The sequence below is a fragment of the Leptodactylus fuscus genome, chromosome 6 (genome assembly GCF_031893055.1).
Source record: "Leptodactylus fuscus isolate aLepFus1 chromosome 6, aLepFus1.hap2, whole genome shotgun sequence".
Classification (NCBI taxonomy): Eukaryota; Metazoa; Chordata; class Amphibia; order Anura; family Leptodactylidae; genus Leptodactylus; species Leptodactylus fuscus.
The window spans coordinates 35,000,332-35,028,318 of record NC_134270.1 but is presented as its reverse complement, the minus strand read 5'-3'; the positions used below and the strand labels follow the sequence as shown (position 1 = coordinate 35,028,318).

The 27,987-nt window shown below is 42.2% G+C and overlaps 2 protein-coding genes across 2 annotated transcripts in view; both read right to left on the bottom strand.

Annotated features, from left to right (window-relative positions):
- LOC142209096 (5-hydroxytryptamine receptor 3A-like) overlaps positions 1-4,386 on the bottom strand; it is a 32,724-nt gene extending 28,338 nt beyond the window's left edge. The window contains exons 1-3 of the mRNA XM_075278035.1: positions 4,361-4,386; positions 3,196-3,386; positions 170-301 (exon numbers count right to left, since the gene is read on the bottom strand). Coding sequence (XP_075134136.1) covers positions 170-301; positions 3,196-3,386; positions 4,361-4,386 — 349 coding nt within the window. The remainder of the gene's footprint in view (positions 1-169; positions 302-3,195; positions 3,387-4,360) is intronic.
- Positions 33-27,755, bottom strand: LOC142209095 (5-hydroxytryptamine receptor 3A-like). Its single transcript, XM_075278034.1, has 8 exons — positions 27,660-27,755; positions 17,945-17,989; positions 15,367-15,476; positions 13,284-13,453; positions 11,910-12,067; positions 7,256-7,460; positions 3,196-3,426; positions 33-301 (listed from the first exon to the last, which is right to left on the bottom strand). The coding sequence occupies exons 1-8, from the start codon at positions 27,753-27,755 to the stop codon at positions 33-35; spliced, it is 1,284 nt and encodes a 427-aa protein (XP_075134135.1).
- Between the last annotated feature and the right edge of the window lie 232 nt (positions 27,756-27,987).

Sequence of the window (27,987 nt, the reverse complement as noted above, 5' to 3'; positions counted from 1 at the left end):
CAGGAAACCTTTGCATCGGACCCACCAATGTGTTAAAGCTGCCCAAACTTTGTCCAAATAGCTGCCATGGAAATTGCATAGATAAGTAAAATTAAAATATACATTCGAAAGAGGAATGTGTCAATGATATAGCCGACATGAAGCCAGTCATTGGAAGTAAACTGATCACCATTCTTCTTCAGTTCCTCTCGGATTGACACGACTTCTTTTAGAATTCTGAAAAGGACTTCGGAGTCCTGTGTGGCGGACAATTGCCTGTCATAATTCTTTATATTTTCATCATTGTAGTTTGTCAGCATCTCTGCATGTAGAAAATAACCAAAAGGTTATTATTAGAGATGAGCAAACACTAAAATGTCCAAGGTTCGAAATACAATTCGAACAGCCACACACTGTGCGACTGTTCGAACGGATTTAGAACCCTATTATAGTCTATGGGGGGAAATGCTTGTTTCAGGGGTATGCAAAATTCGATAACATTATACTTACCAAGTCCATGAGTGACGGTCGGGCTGTATTCTCCTTGAAGTCTTCTCCCGGCGCAGTGTCCCCGCATCTTCTTCTGGCTGGAATTCACTCTGCCTAGGCATCAGGGCCTAGGCAGAGCCGACTGCGCATGCGCGGTCGGCTCTGCCCGGCCCAACGCCTGAGCAGAGCCGACTGTGCATGCGAGGGCATGCCCGCGCATGCGCAGTCGGCTCTGCCTAGGCCGGATGCCTAGGCAGAGTGAATTCCAGCCGGAAGACGCCGCGGGGACACTGCACGGAGAAGACTTCTAAAGGTAGGAGAAGAACCAGTGTTGAATGGCAGAATGTATAGCATTCTGCCAATCAACGCTGGTTCTGCATCGTACCTTAAACTTCGAACAGCTAGTAGTGTTCGATCCAGTACGAGTATTTCGAGTACCGTAGTATTCGATCGAACACCTACTCGATCGAACACTACTCGCTCATCTCTACTTATTATGAATATAATATAGTGATTAATAATTCCTAAGCGGACCTTTGATGGATTTTGACTACTTCTACTATTGCATAGTGAATATATCTTTCTTGTGTGAAAGTGCAACCTTGGTGTTGAGAAAATCAGCTTTGGATCTGTACATAAATGAACTGTTTGGTACACCCATGGCTTGCCAAAGCACCCGTATTTGTCAGTGGTTGTCACCTAGCTCCATCCACTGGCATTAAAATTGAAAGGTCCCAATGTGCGTTAACTACAAGTGAGAAAATGGCGTTTCTAGTCATACCTGGAGCGACAAAGAACTCAGTTGCATACAGGTTAAAAGATGACTTTCTCGGAACAAGACCCCAAAAAGTAGTGATGTAACTAGCAGGCCTACATCTACATGGTTTAAAAGAGATTTTAGTAGTTGTAGACTCTTTTTAACATAAAACTGTAGAAAACTAAAGTTAGCCCACCATATACTATTCTAAGGAGGGAAATATCTTAGGAAACTTGTCTTCTCGACTACACAGTCCGAGCTGTTATAAAGAAGGAGCTGCCAAGTGGACAGAAGAGATATGGTGGTGGTAGACTTTTTTAACATGGTAAGGGCTCGTTCACACGCTGTAATAAATGCACGGCCGCAAACTAGCGCGGCGCATACGATCCCCCCTCCCATTGAAATGAATGGGAGCGTGTACGGCACGCAAAGGGTCACGCGGCGTACACGTGCCACATCACGCAGCACGTTACACCGTGTGAACGAGCCCTAATGGAGGTTTTCCAATAGAAAACCAAAATTATCCCACCATATACTAGGGGGGAATCACTTGTCTTGTTGATGGATTGTATAGTATTGTGGGAAAAGAGTCAGTAGAACTTATGCTAATTTACAATTCTGATCATTCTAGGCTTAGGAGTGGGTGGTATTATCCATGGTGTGGTGGGCTGCTATCTCTGTATGCAGAGGTATATAGGGAAGGCCGAGAGTCACTGATAGATTCAACTACTGGAATTTCCAAACAGAGAATCTCTATATCTATATGCCTCCTTTTTTCTTTTCCAAATGGTATAAAAAACTCAATTTCTCATAACTACCACCTTGTCTTAAATAGGTCAAGAGTTAATATGTAAAGAACGACATAGTAGATGACTTGTGTTCTTCTCTCATGAAGCACTGAAGTACTAATATAACCTGACACTTCATGTGTTAACAACAATGAGACATGGAGTCCCAGATTTAGTAATAGTTAAATAGTGTTGACTTACTTTGAGCCATAACCTTGATGTATTTTGGAAAAATTTGGTGCCTTTATGCCATGTTCCCTTTTTTCTGAGAATCTACATATCTAGCAAGTAGCGATGGGCGAAACTCCCAAGATTGTCTTAATTTTGGGTTTGGGTGACTCTGGTCCCTGATTCATATTGAGTTGAACAAGTTCTGAAAAGACCCCAGTGTATAATAATTTACCACAATGCATTACACCATGGCCAATTTAGTTGATCCAAGACGAGTCCAAAATTATTTGATTTAGTTTTTTTTGTGGATATTTGGATCTACCCTGGTTCATGGTGAGGCAGTGTGGCCATCTTTACTAGCAAGTAGAGATGAGCGAACACTAAAATGTTCGGGGTTCGAAATCCGATTCGAACAGCCGCACACTGTTCGACTGTTCGAACGGGTTTCGAACCCCATTATAGTCTATGGGGGGAAATGCTCATTTCAGGGGTAGACAACATTCGATCAAATTCTACTTACCAAGTCCATGAGTGAGGGTCGGGCTGGATTCTTCTCCCTGCGCAGCGTCCCCGCGTCCTCTTCCGGCCTTGAATTCACTCTGCTAGGCATCGGGCCTGGGCAGAGTGAATTCAGAGCCGGAAGACGCCGCGGGGAAGCTGCGCAGGGAGAAGACTTCGAAAGGTAAGAGAAGAACCAGCGTTGATTGGCAATGTATAGCATTCTGCCAATCAACGCTGGTTCTGCATCGAATCTTAACTTCGAACAGCTAGTAGTACTCGATTGAGTACGAGTATTTCGAATACCGTAGAATTCGATCGAATACCTACTCAATCAAGTACTACTCACTCATCTCTACTAGCAAGTCTAGACATCAAAATTTTAGCTCAAACTAGATCTTTGGTGCAAGTTAATTGTGACAAAGATGGTCCGGTGAGCACTAGGAAACCATAGTATCCTCTAGTTCTGTAATATACATGCCATGTTGATTTTACCGTCAGTCTATTACGTACCAGTGCTGCTGCTATCTTTTTGTTCTGATGTATATGATCCATCCTTGGATGATGTGATAAAGTGATCCTTATCCTTTAAGCAGAGCCACGTACTCATCTTCTCAAAGGCGAGTGTTTGTAGCCACTTAGGAACTGCTCGGTGAAAATTCTGTTCATGAACTATTCGGGTTATGAAAATGCTCTCCATCACACTGAACACAAGTATTACCATGCACATAACAAAGTATGAACCTATAGGAAATGAACAAACAGAAAATAATGACTAATGGCGATGTAAAATATAATCTGTGTAATCAGAATTATGTGGAATCCCACAGTGTCACGCACCAGAAAAAAAATACCCTGATGAATAATTACAAAAATCAGATAATTTCAGATACGCTATATATTAATTTGTTATCATAATAGCTATTTATGTATGGAGATGAGCAAACCAAATTCAAGCTCAGTACAAAGTTTAATTTAAGTGAAATTATGACTATAGTTTCTGTATCTCTTAAACAATGGAAAGATACGATGGGACATCCTTCACCATCTTGAAAATCGTCAGTGGCTGTGGGGGGCCACTGTGGCCTGTAACATTATGATGTCCTCAGCCCCATGTGAATGCAGTAGCCCAATCACAGACTTCAGCAATCCCCCAGCCAGAGCTACTGAAGTCATTCAGAACACTGGAATAGGCCTGAAGAAGATAGGGGGGTCTCACCTGACATCAAAATGGAGTCCAGGATAAGTGAGTATTATACGCTGACATCTAAAAAGGTATGTGGCTCACATACTGCCACAAAGGGAATACCTGCCTAACAGGGGTCCATCCAAGAATACCTCTACATGACACATCTACTGGATTATCTAAGAAGACCCTTTTATTCCTAACTATTGATAATTGTATGCCTGATGAAGGGTTTAAAGACACATTGACTACATCTGCATTAATTATATCTTAATAATATTATAAAGGTGAAAGTATGTGTGTTTGGATGTTTGTGTGTTTGGATGTTTGCATGTTTGGATGTTTGTTCCTCAATCACGCAAAGATGCCTTCACCGATTTGCGTGAAATTTTCACAAAACATAGTTCCTAGGCAGGATTGAACGATAGGCTACTTTTCGTTCCACTCACGCATATACATTTTGCCCAGGACACCCCCAAACCCCTAACTCACAGCATGAGCTCTACAATCCCACACATTTTTGACCACTCACACAAGCCACACACTCCCTATTGGCCTCTCAAGCCTAGCCCCTAACCCCACACTACAACATGTCAATACACTTGCCCACTTACACCCTCACCTTCATCTCCGTCCAGGGGGAAACCTCTTCAACGCTCTGGATCAGCCATCTTACGCTCCCCGACTCCGCCCACTACTTGCTCTTGCTACGCGCATGCACATCTTCCCCCTCTATACAACGTCTTTCTGCACGCCACCATTTTGTGGACACTGTACGCACAAAATCCTCTGCAGGCCGACACACTCCTCAACGCTGGTGGGAGCCTTCCCGCACCTCCCCAGCCCTCCACGGCTAACACATGGCCTTCCCTGGTCTCCACCACCCCTTCGGCCCCAGGACACTGCCTACCCGCCCTTCCACAGGCCCTCCAGGGCAAGGAGACTGGTAAGTCGCCATTCCGCCAGCGGCTACGCACTTCTCTCCTCACAGCTCCGCAGTATCGTTCTAACACTTCACTGCCTCTGCAGGCCGACACACTCCCCGACGCTGCTGGGAGCCTTCACCCACCTCCACAAGCCCTCCACGGCAAGGACACTGCCTTAACAACCCTCCTCAGGCCCTCCACGCCAAGGACACCTTGAAAAATCACAAATCTTTGTAAACAGACAATTAAGGACAGACACTAACAGTAAAGGACACTACAAGATGTCCCATTTACAATAATGCAAATTGTAACAGACACAGCTAGGCCTGCGCTGACGCTGTGTCGCACAAACCAGGAACCCTGCCGCGGACCACATCACAGGTACTAGGGGTGGAAGGGGGCACCTTCCTGGGGTGCCAAAGGGCCACGGGGTAGGTGGAAGGAGTGACCACAAGGTGAAGCGGGTAGGGAGAACGGGGGGTGGCGGCTGCCAGGAAGGAGAGGAGGTAAACAGTTCCAGCGGGCCGCACGGGGTAGGTAACAGGGCCCGGAGTAGGTAACACGGAAGAAGGGGGCATGCTGTTAGGGGGGGAAGTCGCCACGTTCCTGGGTCGCAAAGGGGCACGGGGTAGCTGGAAGGAGTGACCACAAGGGGAAGCGGGTAGGGAGAAAGGGGGGTGGCGGGCGCCAGTAAGGAGAGGAGGTAAACAGTTTAAGAGGGCCGCAAGGTTCGCACAGAGGGTCCATGGACCCTCGGAGGTAGGAAGGCCCCCCTGCGGACACAACAAAAAGGAACAAGCCTGCGCTCCCAGCCAGGTGCGTCACGCAGACAGTCAAGGTTCCGCGGACGAAGTCGCGGGTAAAAGCTAGTACATATATATAATACACATACACACATATACACATATAATACACAATATTGCTTTAATAAAGACTAGAGATGAGCGAGTAGTACTCGATCGAGTAGGTACTCTCATACTCAGTCGAATACTACGGGGCAAACACAGTAAAAATTTGATTCCCCTCCCATCTTCCCGTCTCCTGTCCTACACCTGTTATAAACTAGGTGTATACTTGCTGTACAGTACGCTTGTATACATCTAACATACAGAGGATTTTGGACTCTATATACCTTGCCCATCTCCTGTTATATACCTGTTTTAAGCTCAGTATATACAGTACTTCTAACACACAGAGGTATTTAGGCGCTATAGTTTGGGAGGGCTCACCCCAAGGGCCTGAAAAGTAATTTTTGCATGGCTCAGCTTAAGGGCCTCTAACTTAATTTGGAAGGGCTCACCTCAATGGCCACAAAAGTAATTTTTGGAGGTCTCACCACATCACATACACAATGACAGTTAAGGGTGGGTGCTGTTTGATTTCCCCCCCTTGCCTTTGCCATCTGTGGTTGCCATGGGCAATGTGATTTAAAGGGGTGCATGCTAATGTTTCTTTAGCTTAAAATTTGTCTTTCTGTCCTTACTAATGTAGAGGAAAGAAGGTTTCCAAGTATTTTTCCAATTTCCATAGAGGTTATATTGAGTTTGGAGTGTCTAGTTGATAGGCTGTGATAGTGGCGTAATACTGGGACTTGGACATGTTAGATGCCCCAGACATGGTTCCCCTGCTGTCCCAGTTGCATTCCAGAAGTGTTGGCATCATTTCCTGAAGTGTCATTGTGGACTTGTTGACTCCAATTGGTCAAATTTTGTTTTCCCTGAAACGAGCATTTTTTTCCCATAGACTATAATGGGATTGGATATTCGATCAAATAGTCGAATATTGAGGTCTACTCGAATCCAATTTCGAATAGTCGAATATTTCACTACTTGCTCATCTCTAATAAAGACTTAAGCATTACATATTGGAGTACAGTTCAACTCTTTTTAACCAGAATATAAGTGACTTATGAGTGGCAAACCCTCAAAATTTCGACTTCCCCATAACTAAAAATTTTTGGAGAATTTTTGTTACAAACTGGTTTGCTCATCTCTTCTTACCTCACCTTTCTTTAGTTTATTGATGCAAGAGTACAGGGTGGGCCAGAAGTATGGATACAACCAGATATGGATACACCCAAGTACTCCATGAAGATCCAGGATGTGGGGCACCATGAGCACATATTTTAGTGGGTGACTGTCATTGCTCCATGTCACAAACATGTCAATAATTTGATAATGAATAAAGCTAAATTAAAAACGAGCACACCATTGTATGTCTTGTGCAATTCTCCATGTGTTTGATGTGTCACATGACCCCCTTCCCGTTGAAAAAGTAAAGTTGAATCCAAAATGGTCGGCATGGGGGTCACCCGGCCTCAAATGTTTCCCCCCTCCCATGTACTAACATGCCACAAACAGTAAGGTGTTATCAGCAACCACTTCCATTTTATCTGGGTGTATCCATACTTATGGCCCACCCTGTACATTTAGGTTCAGTAAATTATAAAAATCAGCTTCACCTATTAGGGGGGTTCCAAAGGGAGGACAGTTCTCGGACACAACTAGGAGGAAGACGGAATATCCTAGGAGAAGGGTGACCTTGAAAGATGTTCTCTCTCCACTTTCCGGAGGTATGTAAAATCCAACAATATTCATGATCATTAGCAACATACTCGGCAAGATCAGATTCACAATGTAAAACAAAGGTTTTCTCTTTATTACAATCTGAAAATGAACAAAGGAAAATTCCAAAAATCACATATTTGTACTAGACTGCTCAAAATAAATTTCATTCTACTAAAGGAAAGACAACTAAAACTTAGTTGGCGTTTTTGACCTCTTTAGCACTAGACCAATTTTTGATTTTGCGTTTCCATATTTCCCTCCCCGCCTCCCAGAAGCCATAACTTTTATTTTTCGGTACACATAGCCATATTAAGACTTGTTTTTGTGGGACAAATTGTAACATAAACATTCTGATAGGCGCTGAGTAAAATTTGTGGGGAATGTTGACGTAGATAAAGATCTGTAAATGGGTAAATCCTCAGTCTGTCGGAGTAGATGAGGGAGGGACTCTTTATATCAGGGGTGCTCAACCATTTTTAGTAAAGGTCCACCATTAGGTGAAAATCTGAGCTTAACAGTAGCTGAGCATGTCCGGTATGTACAGTAATGGGGAGATGATAAGATGCATCTGACTATAATAGATACACACCTTAGATAAGACAAGAAAATTAGGAAAAAAATATTTGACATATTTAACCTTTCCTGATGGTCAAATAAAGTAAAGGAGTTGATGTCACTAACTAGTGAAAGGGCACTAAGATTGCATGGCATTATACTGTATGGGGGGCACTAATGTGGCATTATACTGTGTGCAAGGCAATAACATGGCATTATACTGTGTGCGAGGCAATAACATGGCATTATACTGTGTGCGAGGCAATAACATGGCATTATACTGCGTGCGAGGCAATAACATGGCATTATACTGCGTGCGAGGCAATAACATGGCATTATACTGCGTGCGAGGCAATAACATGGCATTATACTGCGTGCGAGGCAATAACATGGCATTATACTGCGTGCGAGGCAATAACATGGCATTATACTGCGTGCGAGGCAATAACATGGCATTATACTGCGTGCGAGGCAATAACATGGCATTATACTGCGTGCGAGGCAATAACATGGTATTATACTGTGTGCGAGGCAATAACATGGCATTATACTGTGTGCGAGGCAATAACATGGCATTATACTGCGTGCGAGGCAATAACATGGCATTATACTGCGTGCGAGGCAATAACATGGCATTATACTGCGTGCGAGGCAATAACATGGCATTATACTGCGTGCGAGGCAATAACATGGCATTATACTGCGTGCGAGGCAATAACATGGCATTATACTGCGTGCGAGGCAATAACATGGCATTATACTGCGTGCGAGGCAATAACATGGCATTATACTGCGTGCGAGGCAATAACATGGCATTATACTGCGTGCGAGGCAATAACATGGCATTATACTGCGTGCGAGGCAATAACATGGTATTATACTGTGTGCGAGGCAATAACATGGCATTATACTGTGTGCGAGGCAATAACATGGCATTATACTGCGTGCGAGGCAATAACATGGCATTATACTGCGTGCGAGGCAATAACATGGCATTATACTGCGTGCGAGGCAATAACATGGCATTATACTGCGTGCGAGGCAATAACATGGCATTATACTGCGTGCGAGGCAATAACATGGCATTATACTGCGTGCGAGGCAATAACATGGCATTATACTGCATGCGAGGCAATAACATGGCATTATACTGCGTGCAAGGCAATAACATGGCATTATACTGCGTGCGAGGCAATAACATGGAATTATACTGCGTGCGAGGCAATAACATGGCATTATACTGCGTGCGAGGCAATAACATGGCATTATACTGCGTGCGAGGCAATAACATGGCATTATACTGCGTGCGAGGCAATAACATGGCATTATACTGCGTGCGAGGCAATAACATGGTATTATACTGTGTGCGAGGCAATAACATGGCATTATACTGTGTGCGAGGCAATAACATGGCATTATACTGCGTGCGAGGCAATAACATGGCATTATACTGCGTGCGAGGCAATAACATGGCATTATACTGCGTGCGAGGCAATAACATGGCATTATACTGCGTGCGAGGCAATAACATGGAATTATACTGCGTGCGAGGCAATAACATGGCATTATACTGCGTGCGAGGCAATAACATGGCATTATACTGCGTGCGAGGCAATAACATGGCATTATACTGCGTGCGAGGCAATAACATGGCATTATACTGCGTGCGAGGCAATAACATGGCATTATACTGCGTGCGAGGCAATAACATGGCATTATACTGCGTGCGAGGCAATAACATGGCATTATACTGCGTGCGAGGCAATAACATGGCATTATACTGCGTGCGAGGCAATAACATGGCATTATACTGTGTGCGAGGCAATAACATGGCATTATACTGCGTGCGAGGCAATAACATGGCATTATACTGTGTGCGAGGCAATAACATGGCATTACTCTGTGTGCAAGGCAATAACATGGCATTATTCTGTGTGCAAGGCAATAACATGGCATTATACTGTGTGCGAGGCAATAACATGTCATTATACTGTGTGCAAGGCAATAACATGATACTGACTTAACATTATACTGTGTGAGGGCACTAACATAGTATTATACTGTGTGGGGGCACTAATGTGGCATTATCTTGTGTGGGGGCACTAATGTGGCATTATCTTGTGTGGGGGCACTAATGTGGCATTATCCTGTGTGGGGGCACTAATGTGGCATTGTACCATGGGGGGGGGGCACTGAGGAAGTTTATAATGTGTGAGGAACATTAAGGAGCATTATAATGAATGGGGAGCACAATTGGGATATTATGCACTTACACATTTCAAGCGAAGCTTAGTCATAGTGTGAATAAGGCTGAAGACACCAACCCATTATAACACCCAAAATGATATACACCAATGAAATCACATGGTAAACATCAAACAGGTGAACACACCGCACATACAAAATATAATTCTCCTTTATTGCCTCCAACACAGTGTAATGCTCTTGAGAGCCCAGACAAAATCAGAACACTGCTCCTCGTAGGCTGTAGGGACCATTGCAGATCCATGCTGATGCTATTGGAATATATCATGGCTTAAGAGGACACTGTCATGAAGAAAGGAAGAAAGACCCATCAGGCCAGGGACCGGGGAAGCTGGCGGTCTGGGTTCGGACTGCGATCTGCCTATTGAGTATTCCTGCTTTATAGGATAGTGACCTCCAGCAGGCCACAAATGTGCATGTGTCTGCACAAACGGTTAGAAACCGACTCCATGAAGATGGTATGAGGGCCCGATGTCCACAGATGGGGGTTGTGCTCACAGCCCAACACCGTGCAAGACGCTTGGTATTTGCCACAGAACACCAGGATTGGCAACTTCAGCACTGGCGCCCTGTGCTCTTCATAGATGAAAGCAGGTTCACACTGAACACATGTGACAGATGTGACAGAGTCTGGAGACACTGTGGAGAGCGATCTGCTGCCTGCAACATCCTTCAGCATGACCAGTTTGGCAGTGGGTCAGTAATGGTGTGGGGTGGCATTTCTTTGGAGGGCCGCACAACCCTCCCTGTGCTCTCCAGAGGTAGCCTGAATGCCATTAGGTACCGAGATGAGATCCTCAGACCCCTTGTGAGACCATATTCTGGTGCGGTTGGCCCTAGGTTCCTCCTAATGCAGGACATTGCCAAACCTCATGTGGCTGGAGTGCGTCAGCGGTTCCTGCAAGATGAAGGCATTGAAGCTATGGACTGGCCCGCCCATTCCCCAGACCTGAATCCGATTGAGCACATCTGGGACATCATGTCTCGCTCCATCCACCAACGTCATGTTGCACCACAGACTGTCCAGGAGTTGGCAAATGCTTTAGTCCAGGTCTGGGAGGAGATCCGTCAGGAGAACATCCGCAACCTCATCAGGAGCTGCCCAGGCATTGTAGGGAGGTCATACAGGCACGTGGAGGCCACACACACTACTGAGCCTCATTCTGACATGTTTTAAGGATATTACATCAAAGTTGGATCAGCCTGTAGAGTGTTTTTCCACATTAATTTTTGGGGGGACGCCAAATCCAGGCCTCCATTGGTTAATAAATTTGATTTCCATTGATGATTTTTGTGTGATTTTCTTGTCATCACATTCGACTTTTGTACAGAACAAAGTATTCAATGAGAAGATTTCATTCCTTCAGATCTAGGATGTGTTGAGTGTTCCCTTTATTTTTTTTAGCAGTGTATATACAGTATATATACGCTCTGCCTCTATTGCCTCCATAACCACACACTGATTTGCAGAACAGACCTTATAAGTCATTTATAATGTTGTAATGATAAAACTCAAAATGCCCTCATATGACTATGCAGATGGGAAAAATAAAAAGTTATGGCTCCCAGAATGCAGGCACAAAGTAATGGGGTAAAGTGATTATGTTTTTAGGTTTTTACCCATAAAAAAAAAGACTAAAGCTTCCTATAGTCGTTGTTAATGCAGATAGTTATGACAACAAAACAAAAAATCTTGCTATTATTTAACAAAGAAAAACATTCACTTACATAAAACACAACCTCTGAAAAGCTTAGATCTTCGTAGCGGAGTAGTCTGGACTTGGGGACCACCTTCACAATACTCCACTGGCCGTCACTTACAAATACATTGGTAAAACTGTTGGCTTTACTTCCACGTTCTCGAAAAAATACACTAATATCATCCTCTGAGAATATAAAAGTTGAAAGGGTTAATATTCTGTTCAAAGCTAAAACTTGGGGAATATTTATATTATGTCAACTTCATTGTATTTCCACCCCACATTTTTAAAAAGCTGTTTTATGGGTGGAAGAAAACTCTTTAGGACCACCAATTGGAGAAAGTCAAGGGCTGACCCTTTGAATCGTTTTATAACATGACCTGAGATAAGACCCCAACCAGAATCTTCTATATCATCTATGTCATCTGCAGACAGCTAGCCAACCATTAACCTGCTCTGCAGATGCATGTTACAAGGTTTGACTTGATGTAGATACCTCCAATAGGTGGCGCTGAAGAGGCAGTTTTCCCTCCTCCTGGATGACAGCTAATTTGCATAATGTTTTCCTTAGGGAGCTTTCCCTGGCCTATAAGGGTGCTTTCACACACATCAGAGTTTTTTGTAAAAATTTCAGGAGCTGAAAATCTCTTCCATTCATCTGAATTCTGAATGAGGTTGTTTAAAGGGATCCTATTATTCGATCACTTTTTTTTCTCCCTAACACGTCAGAATAGCCTTAAGAAAGGCTATTTGTCTCCTACCTTTCTTTGTCTTCTCCGAGCCGCCGTTCGCCTAAAATCCCGTTTTTTCTCAATATGCAAATGAGTTCTTTCGCAGCACTGGGGGCATCCCCAATGCTGCCAGAGAACTCTCCAGCACTGCCTCCATCTTCTTCTGGAACGAGGTCTTCACTGCGTCTTCTTCTAACTTCTAGGCCTCGGGCCTAGGGCAAGCCGACTGCACATGCCCCCCCCACCACAATAAAATGGCCGTTTACAATACTATGTAAGCGGCCATTTTTCTTGTGGCCGCGAGCATGCGCAGTCGGCTTTGCCCTAGGCCCAAGGCCTAGAAGTTAGAAGCCGGCCTAGAAAAAAGAAGCGGGCTGTCCTTTCTTCAGGTGCATTCTGCTTGTTACGGCGGTAGCAACCTCCAGAGTCAGCCCATTCATTTGAGCCTGCTCCGGAGGGGGAAGCAGCGACTGTAGGTGGGTTTTGACCCAAGAGTGACGTGGCTCCCCGCGTCACTCTCAGTGCCAAAATCCGACCTTACGCTCCCCATGTGAACTAACTCTAAGACTCCTTATACTAAGTGGCAGTCTCCACAAGGATAAACCATACCATCCTAGACCTCTGATCCTTTATTCAACAGTCAACTTTTTGTAGAAATAGGAAAAACATACTTGTGTGAATCCAGCTAGTGAATGTTAGAGAGCAGTTGTGTTGATCAAATGGAAAATAATAGATGTTGAAGTTGCAGGTAGATTTTATTTGGAAGGGCTTATTATTATCAATCATGCCCTTAGAATCAACATAGACATAAGAGTCTTCTTGAGCTTTTCCAGCACTGACTCTAGAAAATAAAAAAAAAGTTAGTTGCTGTTTTCACTGTCAAAGCCGATTGACTTGAATCTGTCATATAACCAATAACTAATACTGTATGTTCCATTATAAGGTTGTAAATTAAGATTTATCAGTTTAGGTTTGTTTGTACTTCTTATGGTCACTAGGCATGAATAAGTTAAGTATTAGAGATTGTAGCCCAAAACTCTAGATTATAGGGTATACTCGAGTATAAGCCGATTTTTTAAGCACAGTTTTTGTGCTGAAAAAGCCCCCTTCGGCTTATACTCGAGTCAAGCAAAAAAAAAAATAAAAAATCAGTCCTCAAGCTCAGGGAAGGGAGGGAAGGGGCAGACAGACCAAAACACCCCCTCTCCTTCCCTAGCACCCAGCAATTACTGCACCCAAAAACCATTTTAATTTTTGAAATTTATACTCGAGTCAATAAGTTTTCCCAGTTTTTTGTGGTAAAATTAGGGGCCTCAGCTTATATTCGGGTCGGCTTATACTCGAGTGTATACGGTAATTATTCTTAGATATTACAATCTAAAGAACTGTACTTACAGATCTATTTAATAATCTATTTATACCCAGGAATGTGAATACACCTAGTGGACATCTGCTAAATTTAGATAAAATAAAAGGATTTTCCAAAGGATTAGTAGTCAATTGAAGATCCAAGGGGGTTCAACACCCAGGATCCCCAGGGATCAGCTGATTGAAGCAGCATTGGCACTTCTGCTTCACAGATCATGTGTAGAGATGAGCGAGTAGTATTCGATCGAGTAGGTATTTGATCAAATACTACGGTATTCGAAATACTCGTACTCGATCGAGTACCACTCGCTATTCGAATGGAAAAGTTCGATGCAGAACCAGCATTGATTGGCCGAATGCTATACAGTCGGCCAATCAACGCTGGTTCTTCTCCTACCTTTAGAAGTCTTCTCCGTGCAGCTTCCCCGCGGCATCTTCCGGCTCTGAATTCACTCTGCCAGGCATCGGGCCTGGGCAGAGCCGACTGCGCATGTCCACTTGTAGTGCCGCGGGGACGCTGCACGGAGAAGACTTCTCGGAGGATCCAGCCTGACCCTCACTCGTGGACTTGGTAAGTATAATTTGATCGAACGTTGCCTACCCCTGAAACGAGCATTTTCCCCCCATAGACTATAATAGGGTTCGATATTCGATTCGAGTAGTCGAATATTGAGGGGCTACTCGAAACGAATATCGAACCTCGAACATTTTACTGTTCACTCATCTCTAATCATGTGACCTCATGCTCATAAGCCCTATGGCCAGATACAGTTCAGTCCCATTCAAGTTAAAGTGAGCCCCCCCCCCCCCGACCTGCACAAATTATAATGAAACTCAGTTGCCTGCACATAGTATAATGCCCCTTAGTGGCTCCATACAATATAATGACTCTCAGTGGCCCAGGACAGAAAGAATGACAGAATGTGCCAATTGCTTTACGTCCTGCTGCAAGTTTAGCCCCACCCACTTTCTCGTTATTTATTTTTGTGCCTCTACACATGTTCCCAGATTATAATGTCCCCTCTAGTAGTCCTCACAGCAAAATTTACTTGGCTCCATACTTGGCTGCAGATCAACTGAGCTTCATGGCTTATGAAAGGGGTAGACAATTATCTTGTGTTACTGCAGACATGGGGTAGGGGGTTAGGAGGCTGCTCCGCCCAGTGGTCTTACAGCCAGATACAAGACATTGAGGACCGGGATACGACTGAGCTCCTAAGACATAGAGAGATTACTTGAATGTATTTATTTGGATCAAAGTTTGGATAAAAGGGAAGAATATTTTATTTTTTGTTCATTCCCTGTGTTCATTGTTATAGGTATAATATTAATCGAGAATTCATCGTAAATATGTAGTAATAATGAAAACTTATTAGGTATACTTACAATTCAATAACCATTATATCGGGTACCCATACCCAATCTGTAGGGATTGAAATTTTTGTGATATTATCAAATTTTTCTGGATCCCAAGTAAGAAACTCGTCAGTCCAGCACTTTATGTGTAAGAGAGGAAAAAACAATAAATGTGTCTTTAGACGTATTATAACAATATATAAAAAACTAAAAGCATATTTATCATATTCCATATGTTTCCATAATCATATACAATCCCATGCAATCCTTGATCCCTTACAATAGTTTCACACTAGCGTTACTAATGCTTGTTGCTCTCATTCGTCATAGGATCAGAGCAACGGACATGATGTGACTGATGCAGATGGAGCCCCCACGTCTGTTCCGTCTACATTCAACCTCATATACTGTATAAACCCTCATATATACTGATAATGTCTGTTGCTCTGATCTTATGACAGATGAGCGCAATGGACGATCATAATGGTAGTCTATATCTTAGGCTCTTTACACATTTCCATCCCGCCTTCTGTTCATTTCTTATAATGGTCTCTTTTGGGTTATCGCCAAGATTAATGTATTTTTTATGGTTGTTTTTTTTTTTTTTTAGAGAATGTCTTTTAACTTTGAAAGTCATTAGCATTCCCCACAAGAGACGTTTTTAGCTATTCAAAATTCGTCTCTCTTCTTCAGTGGTCACTACACTTTAATATCACTTATGGTTTATCTGAGAGTGATTACGCTAAATAGCGGTAATTAAATTCAGGTGGTTTCGAGGAACTTTCACCACCTCTAATTACACCAGTTTTTTGTATGATGCAATAGGCTTCTCTTCACTGATTCTCGCACTGTTGGAATTTTTTTCTCTAGCCCCCACCATTCCTGAGCAATACAGTTACTTAGTTGCCTGATACGCTAATTAGGTTATTTACTGTCAAGTGGGTGGTCTCAGAGAGGAGTAGGCAATGGGCATGGTTCATAGCTGGTACTGTCCAATCAGAGGCAGACAGTGCCAGAGCTCAGAATCACGCCCCCTTGTGTACCTTTGCCCAAGCCCACACACTTGACACATATAGTCTAATTACTATATCAGCCAAAAAATGTATCTACATGGAATTACTCAGAAATAGTGGGAGACAGATAATAACTTCCAAGTGATCCAGTATCAGTGTGGCGGTGCCTATTATAATATGTAAAACACTGGAGTGGGTGGTCAAAGCCACATCCTTCCAGAAAGTGTCCTAAGGTGGGAGACTGGTTTAGGTCCATATCGAACATTGATCTGTGCCTTTGTTTTATTTTATGTGTGCCAATTGGTTGTGCAGCAGGTGGTATCCCTTTGGCCATACACTTGCTACAAGTTGACACATTGTAGTCACATTAGGTTGGAAAGGGTCTTGTATATATTAAAAAATGGCCATAAAGAGCTGATCAGTAGTGGTCGAATCCAGCCCCCAGACTGATCAGCTGTACGGGGTCACTTCCAGCTTTCATCCTGTACACAATACCTGTACAAGCAGAAAGCTCTGAGCTATACAGTGGATGGAGATTTCAGCTTCCTTCCTGCATCGTGTGCAGGATGGGCAATGGAAGCTGCTCCATGCAGCTGATCGGTCCAGAGGCTGGGTGTTAGCCCTAAACCAATCAAGTACAAGGATAGACCACTGTTTTTCCTAATTACATCCTGGAAAACAGATTTGCATATATTTCCTATAATCCCCCAGTGGAGCGAAAATGGCTTGTAAGTAGGGCTGAGCCGATATTGTGATTTCAGGATCGATTTCAAAATCCAATTTCCGATCATCTTCTAGTCGATCCCGATTGTGATCGTGAAATTTGCTCGATTGCCGATCGGGATCCGATCTTTTCCGATCCCGATCCTCAAGGTCACTTGAGGGTTGAGTTGATCTCCATCTTCGATCCCACTGGAAAAGATCGGGTCGGAATTCTGATCGCGAATATGAAATTTACTCGATCGCTGATCAGAATCCAATCTTTTCCAATCCCGATCGCTCAACCCCACTGGTAAGTCTCCATACGCCTGTAAAGGTTCACACTCCTTAAGGAGTGTTATTATCCCCTGACCCTGGTCGACAGTCTCTCACCCTGCCAAACTAGTATCCCTATACTGTGCTTATGAGATCCAATAGATTGAAACAGCGCTGTCCACAGCTGGGAATATGTTCCTTTTGGAATAGAAATACTAGTTTGGCAATAATCCTCGCATCTTATTATTAGGCTTATTGAAAAAGTCATGCCTGATATTAAGAGGGCTGTCCTAAAAGGCAGCGAACAGAGGCACTGTTTTTCCTAATTACATCCTGGATTTCCGATAACCAACTGCTGTTTTTTCCTAATAAATAAAGGGGTAAATTTTCTCCTTTCTGAAAGTGGAAGTCTGCGTATCATAAATATTCTCACTCCAGCTCACCAGAGGGCAGGGGTCATAAACTTATGATGCAACAGCCATAAAAAGAAATCAGATATGAGATCAAAGGTGTTTATCCCTTGCATGTGTACTGAGGGTGACCTGTGGGGCTCCTTGGCTTCTGGGCTGGTTGCAGCTGCATCCACTGTGAACCCTATTGCTACACCAGTGACACTTTACCTGTTCATACCAGATGTAAGTTGAGAATACTTGATTTTTCTCATCCTGATAGCATGATGAAGATATACGGAGATAAATTGCAAAAAAGAAATGAAAAGTGTTACATTATATGCAAAGACGAAACTGCACATACACAATTAACCCCTTCAGGCTGGGAGTACGCAGCAGTAAAGCCATAAAAATGTATACATTATAGAGTGTGTATGTATATATATATATATATATATATATATATATATATATATATATATACATATACATAGAGAGAGAGAGGAAGAGAGAGAGTATATATAAACATATAGATATACTAGCTGGTACCCGCGACTTCGTCTGCGGTGATTGTAGCAGTGGGTATATACAGGCGCGGGTAAGGTTTTCGTAGTGTGTATAAGGGATGGGATATGAAATGTAACTGTGTATCTTGTTTTTGCTGTAATTCAGAGAATACGTGAGACTTTTGTGTTGAAGTTAATTTGTATTTCAGCTGCTATACGGTGTTCTGAGAAACTGTACATAGTGTCTTTGGGACAGAGGTATTTCAAGTTAATATAAGATAATAAGATAATCCTTTAATAGTCCCACAATGGGGAAATTTCAGTGATACAGTTTCATAGATGGTACAGTAGTATATAACAAGAGAGAAACACATACAAGCTCATGGCAGATAGAGAAATCCTAGGAATCATAGCAACTAAAAAGGAAAGAAACACAGACACACTGCAGGATCATTTAGTTCTCTGTGTGGAGTGTTGTTAATAATAATACAGCCCGACCGTGGTTGGAGGACATGAGGAGGGGTCACAGCATGTGGATATAACAAGCAGAAAACATTTTTGCAGAGGTGGGGGACATAGGCAGCTATCATGATAACATGTGGCAGTTCCTTTGGTAGGTGGTGAGATCTCCTGCTCACAGCTGATAGTTTGGTATCTTGTATCAGCGCTATTGTCCATTAACCACAAAAAATGCCCCAAATGTCCTTCATCACAGCCCTCCTCCGTTCTTCTTACCACTGTTTTCTACTGCCCAGAGAGGTCTGAAGCCATCCAGGTATACATGGTGCTGCTCTCTTGCCAAGCTTCCATAGCTCCTGGGGTAGGTGGGTGATGGTAGGTTCCCAGGTTGTAACAGAGTCCCACGTGTCCACAGTAATAGAAAGAAATACCAGTCAGCTGTAGCATCTTCACACACCAGCAATAGACTCCAAAAATCATCTCCTTGAAGGAATAAGTCCGCATTTCCATGTAGGTTTCTCCTCCCTGCCGCATGGTGAGCCATGCTGTCCTAGCTGGGGGGATGGTGACAGGCACATGTGGAAACCAGCTGAACCAGGTCTTGTCGTTGTCCATGCTTTACAATAGAAACAAAATACTCCACAGGGTCTTCCATTCGATTTATAGTTGCTAATTCATAGTGCTAGATTGCTTAGTTACACAATTCTTGAAGATACAGAGGAAAAGAGTGAGAAAGGAAAGATAGAGATTGCTCCCAGCTTGGAGCCCTGTATCGAGGCAGCCACTAAGGGCGCCAGGAAGTCGATATACGACATTGTATGCTTTGTTATTTTCCACCAGTACATGTAAGTTTTGGGCACAGGATACTCTTGAGCAAGCAACATAAGGTTGTCCATGTGAGTAGCCTGATGTGGCCAAATGTATCCCTGCTACTTCCAGCGTTTGTCCTTGGGATTTATTAATGGTCATTGTAAAAGCCAACTAAAGGGGAAATTGTAGTCTTTTGAATTGAAATGGGAAATGATTTGGTAGAATTGGAATGCGTGGGGTTAACACACTGTCACCTGTAGCTGCTCCTGTAAGAATAGTGGCTTCAATGATATTTATTCCTAGTTGTGTGACACGTAGCTTCGTGCCATTGCACAATCGGGGTGCATCCAGATTACGCATGAGTAGAACAGTGACGCCAATCTTCATTTCTAGTTTATGTGAAGGGATGCCGGGTAATTCTAAGGTGGGCATATACACAGAAAAAATCCCTATTAAAATTTAACTTTTAATAAATTCCAATAAAACGAAAATCCCCTTAATTAAAATTAATAACTGGTAGTACCAGAAGACCATTAGAGTTCAAAATATAAAGAAGGGATCCTTTAGGGGTGCATAGTATGTGGGACTCCTTTAAGTAACGGGGCCAACCCTCATGGTCCCGTGAACTGCGGTTCTTACCGCACATCTACTATGCGATAACGCTATAACATACCTCCTGATGAACAACTAGGGAAACGCGTCGAGGTTAACAAACTATTCTAGTGGGAAATACTAAGTGAGGGTCCATTGTTTGGCAGCTTAGTCCTTGGGGATTGACGGGACGGGGGTGTAACAGCCATTGACAGAGGACCTAACTCGCTAACCTTTAACTCGTGTATATATCTTCTATATTGCTATGTAGAAACACAGAATCTGGAACGTCAGGAGACATCATTAGGGTTACCTGATAGAAACATAGTGGCAGTGCACCTAGTATATGGACAGTGGTGACTACATGAAATAGAGTGAGGGTTGAGTCCCACATACTATGCACCCCTAAAGGAGCCCTTTATATCTTGAACTCTAATGGTCTTCTGGCACTACCAGTTATTAATTTTAATGAAGGGGATTTTCGTTTTATTGGAATTTATTAAAAGTTAAATTTTAATAGGGATTTTTTTTCTGTGTATATGGCTATTAGTTTACTCCCTATACCCTGTGTATTATTGTAATTCTAAGGTGGGCAGTAAGGTAGATTGGTGACATTATTATCGACCGTTACGTGTTCGTGGTGTATTGAAAGGGTAAATTGGAGTATACAGGCCAGAAGTAGTCCCAATGCAAACATGCTATCGGAACTTACCAGTGTCGTTGGCGTGGAGACCTAGGGAAGGTGGATGGATCATGAAGACGAAACAGCAGTGAGGTGAGAGTGCCGTCGGGGAGTGTGGCGGGCTGGAGTGAATAGTTCAGGTGCTGCAGCCTACGGTGGAGGCGCAAAATGGTGGCGTGCTGGAAACATGTTCTGTAGTCAGCTAAGATGCGCATGCTCCTGGCAACACAGTGGAGTGGCTAGGTGGGCGGTGTCGCGGATCGTCAGAGCGGTGGGGGTCGGCAAACATGGCTGCTCCGGAGGGTTAAAGAGGTAGCCTCCTGGAGTATCGTTAAGGTGGGGGTGAAAGTGGTAAAGTATATGTAAATGTGATTGTGTGGGGTTAGGGGCTAGGCTGTAGAGGGTAATATGAATTGTGTGGCTTGCTATGGTCCAAAGTGTGTGAGATTGCAGAGATGGTGATGTGAGTTTGGGTTTTGTGGGGGTCCTGGAAAAAACGTATGTGCGCTATTGTGACGAAAAGTAGCTTATTGCGCAATCCTGTGTAGTAACTATGTTTGTGGAAAATTTCAGCCAAATCGGTGGAGCGGGTTTTGCATGATTGAGGAACAAACATCCAAACATGCAAACACACAAACCCACAAACATCCAAACTCACAAACTTTCACCTTTATAATATTAATAGGATATAACTGAAGACAATGTTAGATGCCGCCAAATGCATGCCTATACATTATCACAGTATTTTGTAGTATGTTTCGGATGCATGCCATATATACAGTTATTCCTTCAAAAATGGTCAAATATGGTAAGCTTAGCCTAGTTGATAGATGGATCACCATGATATATAATATAAGGCTTTATTCAGACCAAGTTGTTTACATCTGTTTTTTACATCCATTTAAAGGATGCCAAAAAAGGACGCAAACAGATGCAAACGGATAGTGATCTGTTTACATAGACATCAATGTAAATCCTATTAATATTATAAAGGTGAACGTTTGTGAGTTTGGATGTTTGTGGGTTTGTGTGTTTGGATGTTTGGATGTTTGTTCCTCAATCACGCAAAACCCGCTCAACCGATTTGGCTGAAATTTTCCACAAACATAGTTACTACACTCGATTGCGCAATAGGCTACTTTTCATCACAATAGCGCACATACGTTTTTCCCACGACCCCCACAAAACTCAAACTCACACAAGCCACAAAATTCATATTACCCTCTACAGCAGATGTCAGCAACCCCTGGCACATGTGCCAAGAGTGGCACTCCTGCCATATTTCACTGGCACACCAGCAGCACAGGACCTGCAAGAGTTAAATGAAGTCCGAGGTCCCTTCAGTGCTCTGCTAGAGCTGAGGCATAAGGACACTTCCCTTTGAGAGCGGTGCAGGAAACCCAGGGGGTGGAGCTTAATCGCTCAGGTCTGTGCCTGCTATAGTGGTCTGCATCCTGCAAAGATTCCCCAAGGAGGAGAGGAAGCTGCTAGCAAAGTGAAACTGAAAAACACACAGGTACATAGGATTACTATTCTCATTAATGTCAGGCATTTGGGGTTATTAGTTTAGTCTTAGTAACTCCATGTGCCTCACATTAATAGGAATAAACCCCATCATGTCCCTCATATTAACCCCTGTGTGCATTATATTAATAGGAATAAACCCCATCATGTCCCTCATATTAACCCCTGTGTGCCTCATATAATAACAAATCATACAATGTCATATATCCAAGTATATTCACTTGTAATACCTGTGTCCCAAAGTCACTATGTACAGTTTCTCAGAACACCGTATAGCAGCTGAAATACAAATTAACTTCAACACAAAAGTCTCACGTATTCTCAGAATTAAGCAAAAACAAGATACACAGTTACATTTCATATCCCATACCTTATACACACTACGAAAACCTTACCCGTGCCTGTTTACCCACTTCTACAATCACCGCAGACGAAGTCGCGGGTACCAGCTAGTTTACCATACTTCTGTGTCCATCCCCCCCCCCCAAAAAAAAAAAAACGGACAGAAACGGATGTTTTGTTTTTTTTTCTTTTGACATTGCTGTCTATTTAAACGGATGACAATCCATCTGCGTCCTTTTTTTGCATCGTTGTTTTTGCATACTTTACTCAGATGTGCTATATGTGAATAGAGCCTTACACATGCAGTAAAGGATGGTATTTTCAATGGCTTTTGTGTGAGTTGCCACACTGTAGCAAGTTATCTCATTCCATTTAATGATGGCTACACTTCTATCTTTAATCCATCTATTCATCTAATTCTATCTATCTATCTATCTATCTATCTATCTATCTATCTATCTATCTATCTATCTATCTTCTATCTCTATCTATCTATCTATCTATCTATCTATCTATCTATCTCCTATCTATATATCTATCTATCTCCTATCTATCTATCTATCTATCTATCTATCTATCTATCTATCTATCTATCTATCTATCTATCCAGTGGCGTAACTACCGTGGTAGCAGCAGTAGCAGCTGCCACAGGGCCCGGGCCATTAGGGGGCCCGGTGACAGCCGCTACCGCTGCGGTTTTTTTCAATAGGCAGTTACGGGCCCTATTCACTTGCCGATCCTGGCTGGGCCGGGATCGGTAAGTGACACCGCGGGCCCCACAAAGGCTATCATTATACTCGGGGGTCTTTGCAGACCCCCGAGTATAATGACCGGCGGATCGGGAGAGGTAAGGGAACATAACAAACAGTGTTACTTACCTCTCCGCGATCCTGCCAGGCCTCCGTCCTACTGTTGTCTGACGTCTCTGACGTCACATGAACCCGGCATGCTTCCCGGGTCATGTGATGTCCGACGTCATTAACGAAGGACGCGAGCACAGGAAGACAGCACAGCACAGGAGCCGAGGAACAGGTAAGAAGCAACAGTGGTTTGTTTTTTTTTAATGTTTTTATTCCCCGGGTCTCCGATTATTATACTCTGGGGTCTGAAAAGACCCCAGAGTATAATAATTGTTTATGGGTGTCCACAGAGGGACATAATACTGTGTGCAGGGGCCACTATTGGGGTTAATAGTGTGTGCAGGGGCCACTATTGGGGTTAATAGTGTGTGCAGGGGCCACTATTGGGGTTAATAGTGTGTGCAGGGGCCACTATTGGGGTTAATAGTGTGTGCAGGGGCCACTATTGGGGTTAATACTGTGTGCAAGGGACACTATTGGGGTTAATACTGTGTGCAAGGGCCACTATTGGGGTTAATACTGTGTGCAAGGGCCACTATTGGGGTTAACACTGTGTGCAAGGGCCACTATTGGGGTTAATACTGTGTGCAAGGGCCACTATTGGGGTTAATACTGTATGCAAGGTACACTATTGGGGTTAATACTGTATGCAAGGTACACTATTGGGGTTAATACTGTGTACAGGGGCCACTATTGGGGTTAATACTGTGTGCAAGGGACACTATTGGGGTTAATACTGTGTGCAGGGGCCACTATTGGGGTTAATACTGTGTGCAGGGTCCACTATTGGGATTAATACTGTGTGCAAGGGACACTATTGGGGTTAATACTGTGTGCAGGGGCCACTATTGGGGTTAATACTGTGTGCAAGGGACACTATTGGGGTTAATACTGTGTGCAAGGGACACTATTGGGGTTAATACTGTGTGCAGGGGCCACTATTGGGGTTAATACTGTGTGCAAGGGACACTATTGGGGTTAATACTGTGTGCAGGGGCCACTATTGGGGTTAATACTGTGTGCAAGGGACACTATTGGGGTTAATACTGTGTGCAGGGACCACTATTGGGGTTAATACTGTGTGCAGGGGCCACTATTGGGGTTAATACTGTGTGCAGGGGCCACTATTGGGGTTAATACTGTGTGCAAGGGACACTATTGGGGTTAATACTGTGTGCAAAGGACACTATTGGGGTTAATACTGTGTGCAAGGGACACTATTGGGGTTAATACTGTGTGCAAAGGACACTATTGGGGTTAATACTGTGTGCAGGGACCACTATTGGGGTTAATACTGTGTGCAGGGGCCACTATTGGGGTTAATACTGTGTGCAGGGGCCACTATTGGGGTTAATACTGTGTGCAAGGGACACTATTGGGGTTAATACTGTGTGCAAAGGACACTATTGGGGTTAATACTGTGTGCAAGGGACACTATTGGGGTTAATACTGTGTGCAAAGGACACTATTGGGGTTAATACTGTGTGCAAGGGACACTATTGGGGTTAATACTGTGTGCAGGGGACACTATTGGGGTTAATACTGTGTGCAGGGGACACTGTTGGGGTTAATACTGTGTGCAGGGGACACTATTGGGGTTAATAGTGTGTGCAGGGGACACTATTGGGGTTAATAGTGTGTGCAGGCGACACTATTGGGGTTAATACTGTGTGCAGGGGCAAGTAAGGGACATAATAGAGTGCGGAGGAGGCGGTCGGTCGAGGTCTTCAGCGTCAGTTGGGATGGGGGGGGGGGGGGGCCCATGTCAAAAGTTCGCCACGGGGCCCCGCCATTCCTAGTTATGCCACTCTATCTATCTATCTATCTATCTATCTATCTATCTATCTATCTATCTCCTATCTATCTATCTATCTATCTATCGCCTATCTATCTATCTATCTATCTATCTATCTAATCTGTCTATCTATCTATCTGTCTATCTACCATATCTATCTGATCTATCTATCATATCTATCTATCTATCTAATCTATCTATCATATCTATCTATCATATATATCGATCGATCTATCTATCATATCTATCTATCTATCTATCTATCTATCATATCTATCTAATCTATCTATCTATCATATCTATCTATCTATCTATCTATCATATCTATCTATCTATCATATCTATCTAATCTATCTATCATATCTATCTATCTATCTATCTATCATATCTATCGATCTATCTATCTATCATATCTATCTATCTATCTATCATATCTATCTATCTATCTATCTATCTATCTATCTAATCTATCTATCATATCTATCTATCATATCTATCTAATCTATCTATTATATCTATCTATCATATCTATCTATCTATCTATCTATCTATCTATCTATCATATCTATCTAATCTATCATATCTATCTATCATATCTAATCTATCTATCATATCTATCTATCTATCATATCTATCGATCGATCTATCTATCATATCTATCTATCATATCTATCTATCTATCTATCTATCTATCTATCTATCTATCTAATCTATCTATCATATCTATCTATCATATCTATCTAATCTATCTATCATATCTATCTATCTATCTATCTATCTATCATATCTATCTATCATATATATCGATCGATCTATCTATCATATCTATCTATCTATCTATCTATCATATCTATCTAATCTATCTATCTATCATATCTATCTATCTATCTATCTATCATATCTATCTATCTATCATATCTATCTAATCTATCTATCATATCTATCTATCATATCTATCGATCTATCTATCTATCATATCTATCTATCTATCTATCATATCTATCTATCTATCTATCTATCTAATCTATCTATCATATCTATCTATCATATCTATCTAATCTATCTATCATATCTATCTATCATATCTATCTATCTATCTATCTATCTATCATATCTATCTAATCTATCATATCTATCTATCATATCTAATCTATCTATCATATCTATCTATCTATCATATCTATCGATCGATCTATCTATCATATCTATCTATCATATCTATCTATCTATCTATCTATCTATCTATCTATCTATCTAATCTATCTATCATATCTATCTATCATATCTATCTAATCTATCTATCATATCTATCTATCTATCTATCTATCTACCTATCATATCTATCTATCTATCTATCTATCTATCTATCTATCTATCTATCTATCTATCATATCTATCTAATCTATCTATCATATCTATCTATCTAATCTATCTATCATATCTATCTATCTATCTATCTATCTATCTATCTCCTATCTATCTATCTATCTATCTATCATATCTATAATCTATCTATCATATCTATCTATCATATCTATCTAATCTATCTATCATATCTATCTATCTATCTATTTATCTATCTATCTATCTACCTATCATATCTATCTATCTATCTATCATATCTATCTAATCTATCTATCATATCTATCTATCTAATCTATCTATCATATCTATCTATCTATCTATCTATCTATCTCCTATCTATCTATCTATCTATCTATCATATCTATCGATCTATCTATCTATCTATCATATCTAATCTATCTATCATATCTATCTATCTATCTATCTATCTATCTATCTATCTATCTATCTATCTCATATCTATCTATCTATCTATCTATCTAATCTATCTATCTATCTATCTATCTATCTATCTATCTATCTATCTCCTATCTATCTATCTATCTATCTATCTATACAATATGTCCTAGTTAGCGCCTATATCCATAAGACGTCTAGTCCGTCAGTGATCTATGTTTTAAGCGTCTCTGGAAACTCATTTCCTCGCCGTGCACTCACCCATGGTATCTAATGGGTGTAAAATGAAGTGTCTTTTGCTATGCAAACACTTGGCTGCGGCATTGGTATAATCATGTTCTTTTTTTCTACATTTGTTTCATAACATTTGATTAAAAACAAATTAGTCGCCGAGCTATAAATTGGGTTTGCATGATTTGCTATTGTGGCTTTCCTCCTGCAAGGAATGATAATAAGGTTTCCTGTAATTTCAGATCTATTTCTCTATGTTATTGTAACACTTGGCAAGCTGACCCTTACAAATACATGCATGACCCCACAAATGATTATTCCGGGAGATCCCAGTACAAACATTTGGAGATAAAAGCAGGCGAAAGTAACAATGAATTAAACTTACCACTTCTAGGATGGCGTATATATTGATATCTATGTATACATTTATGGCCTTTCTCCAGTTTAGCACAGGTCTCACCCCCTTGTTGTACCCATTCATCAAGTGGTCTACAAGTTGTACATTGGGTGGTTTAAGAGTTGAGATATTTCCTTGGGCTGTAAAATGTTATAAGATATTAAAGAGGAATACCTCTTCTATATATGACACCGATACTGATCTGTCAGGTGAACGTACCTGTGCGGGATGTGATAACATATAGAATCCATATACTGTGTAAGGTCCATATGGTGTTCATTTCTTCTGTTGGTGCTTCTTGTTGAGTTAGTGTGAG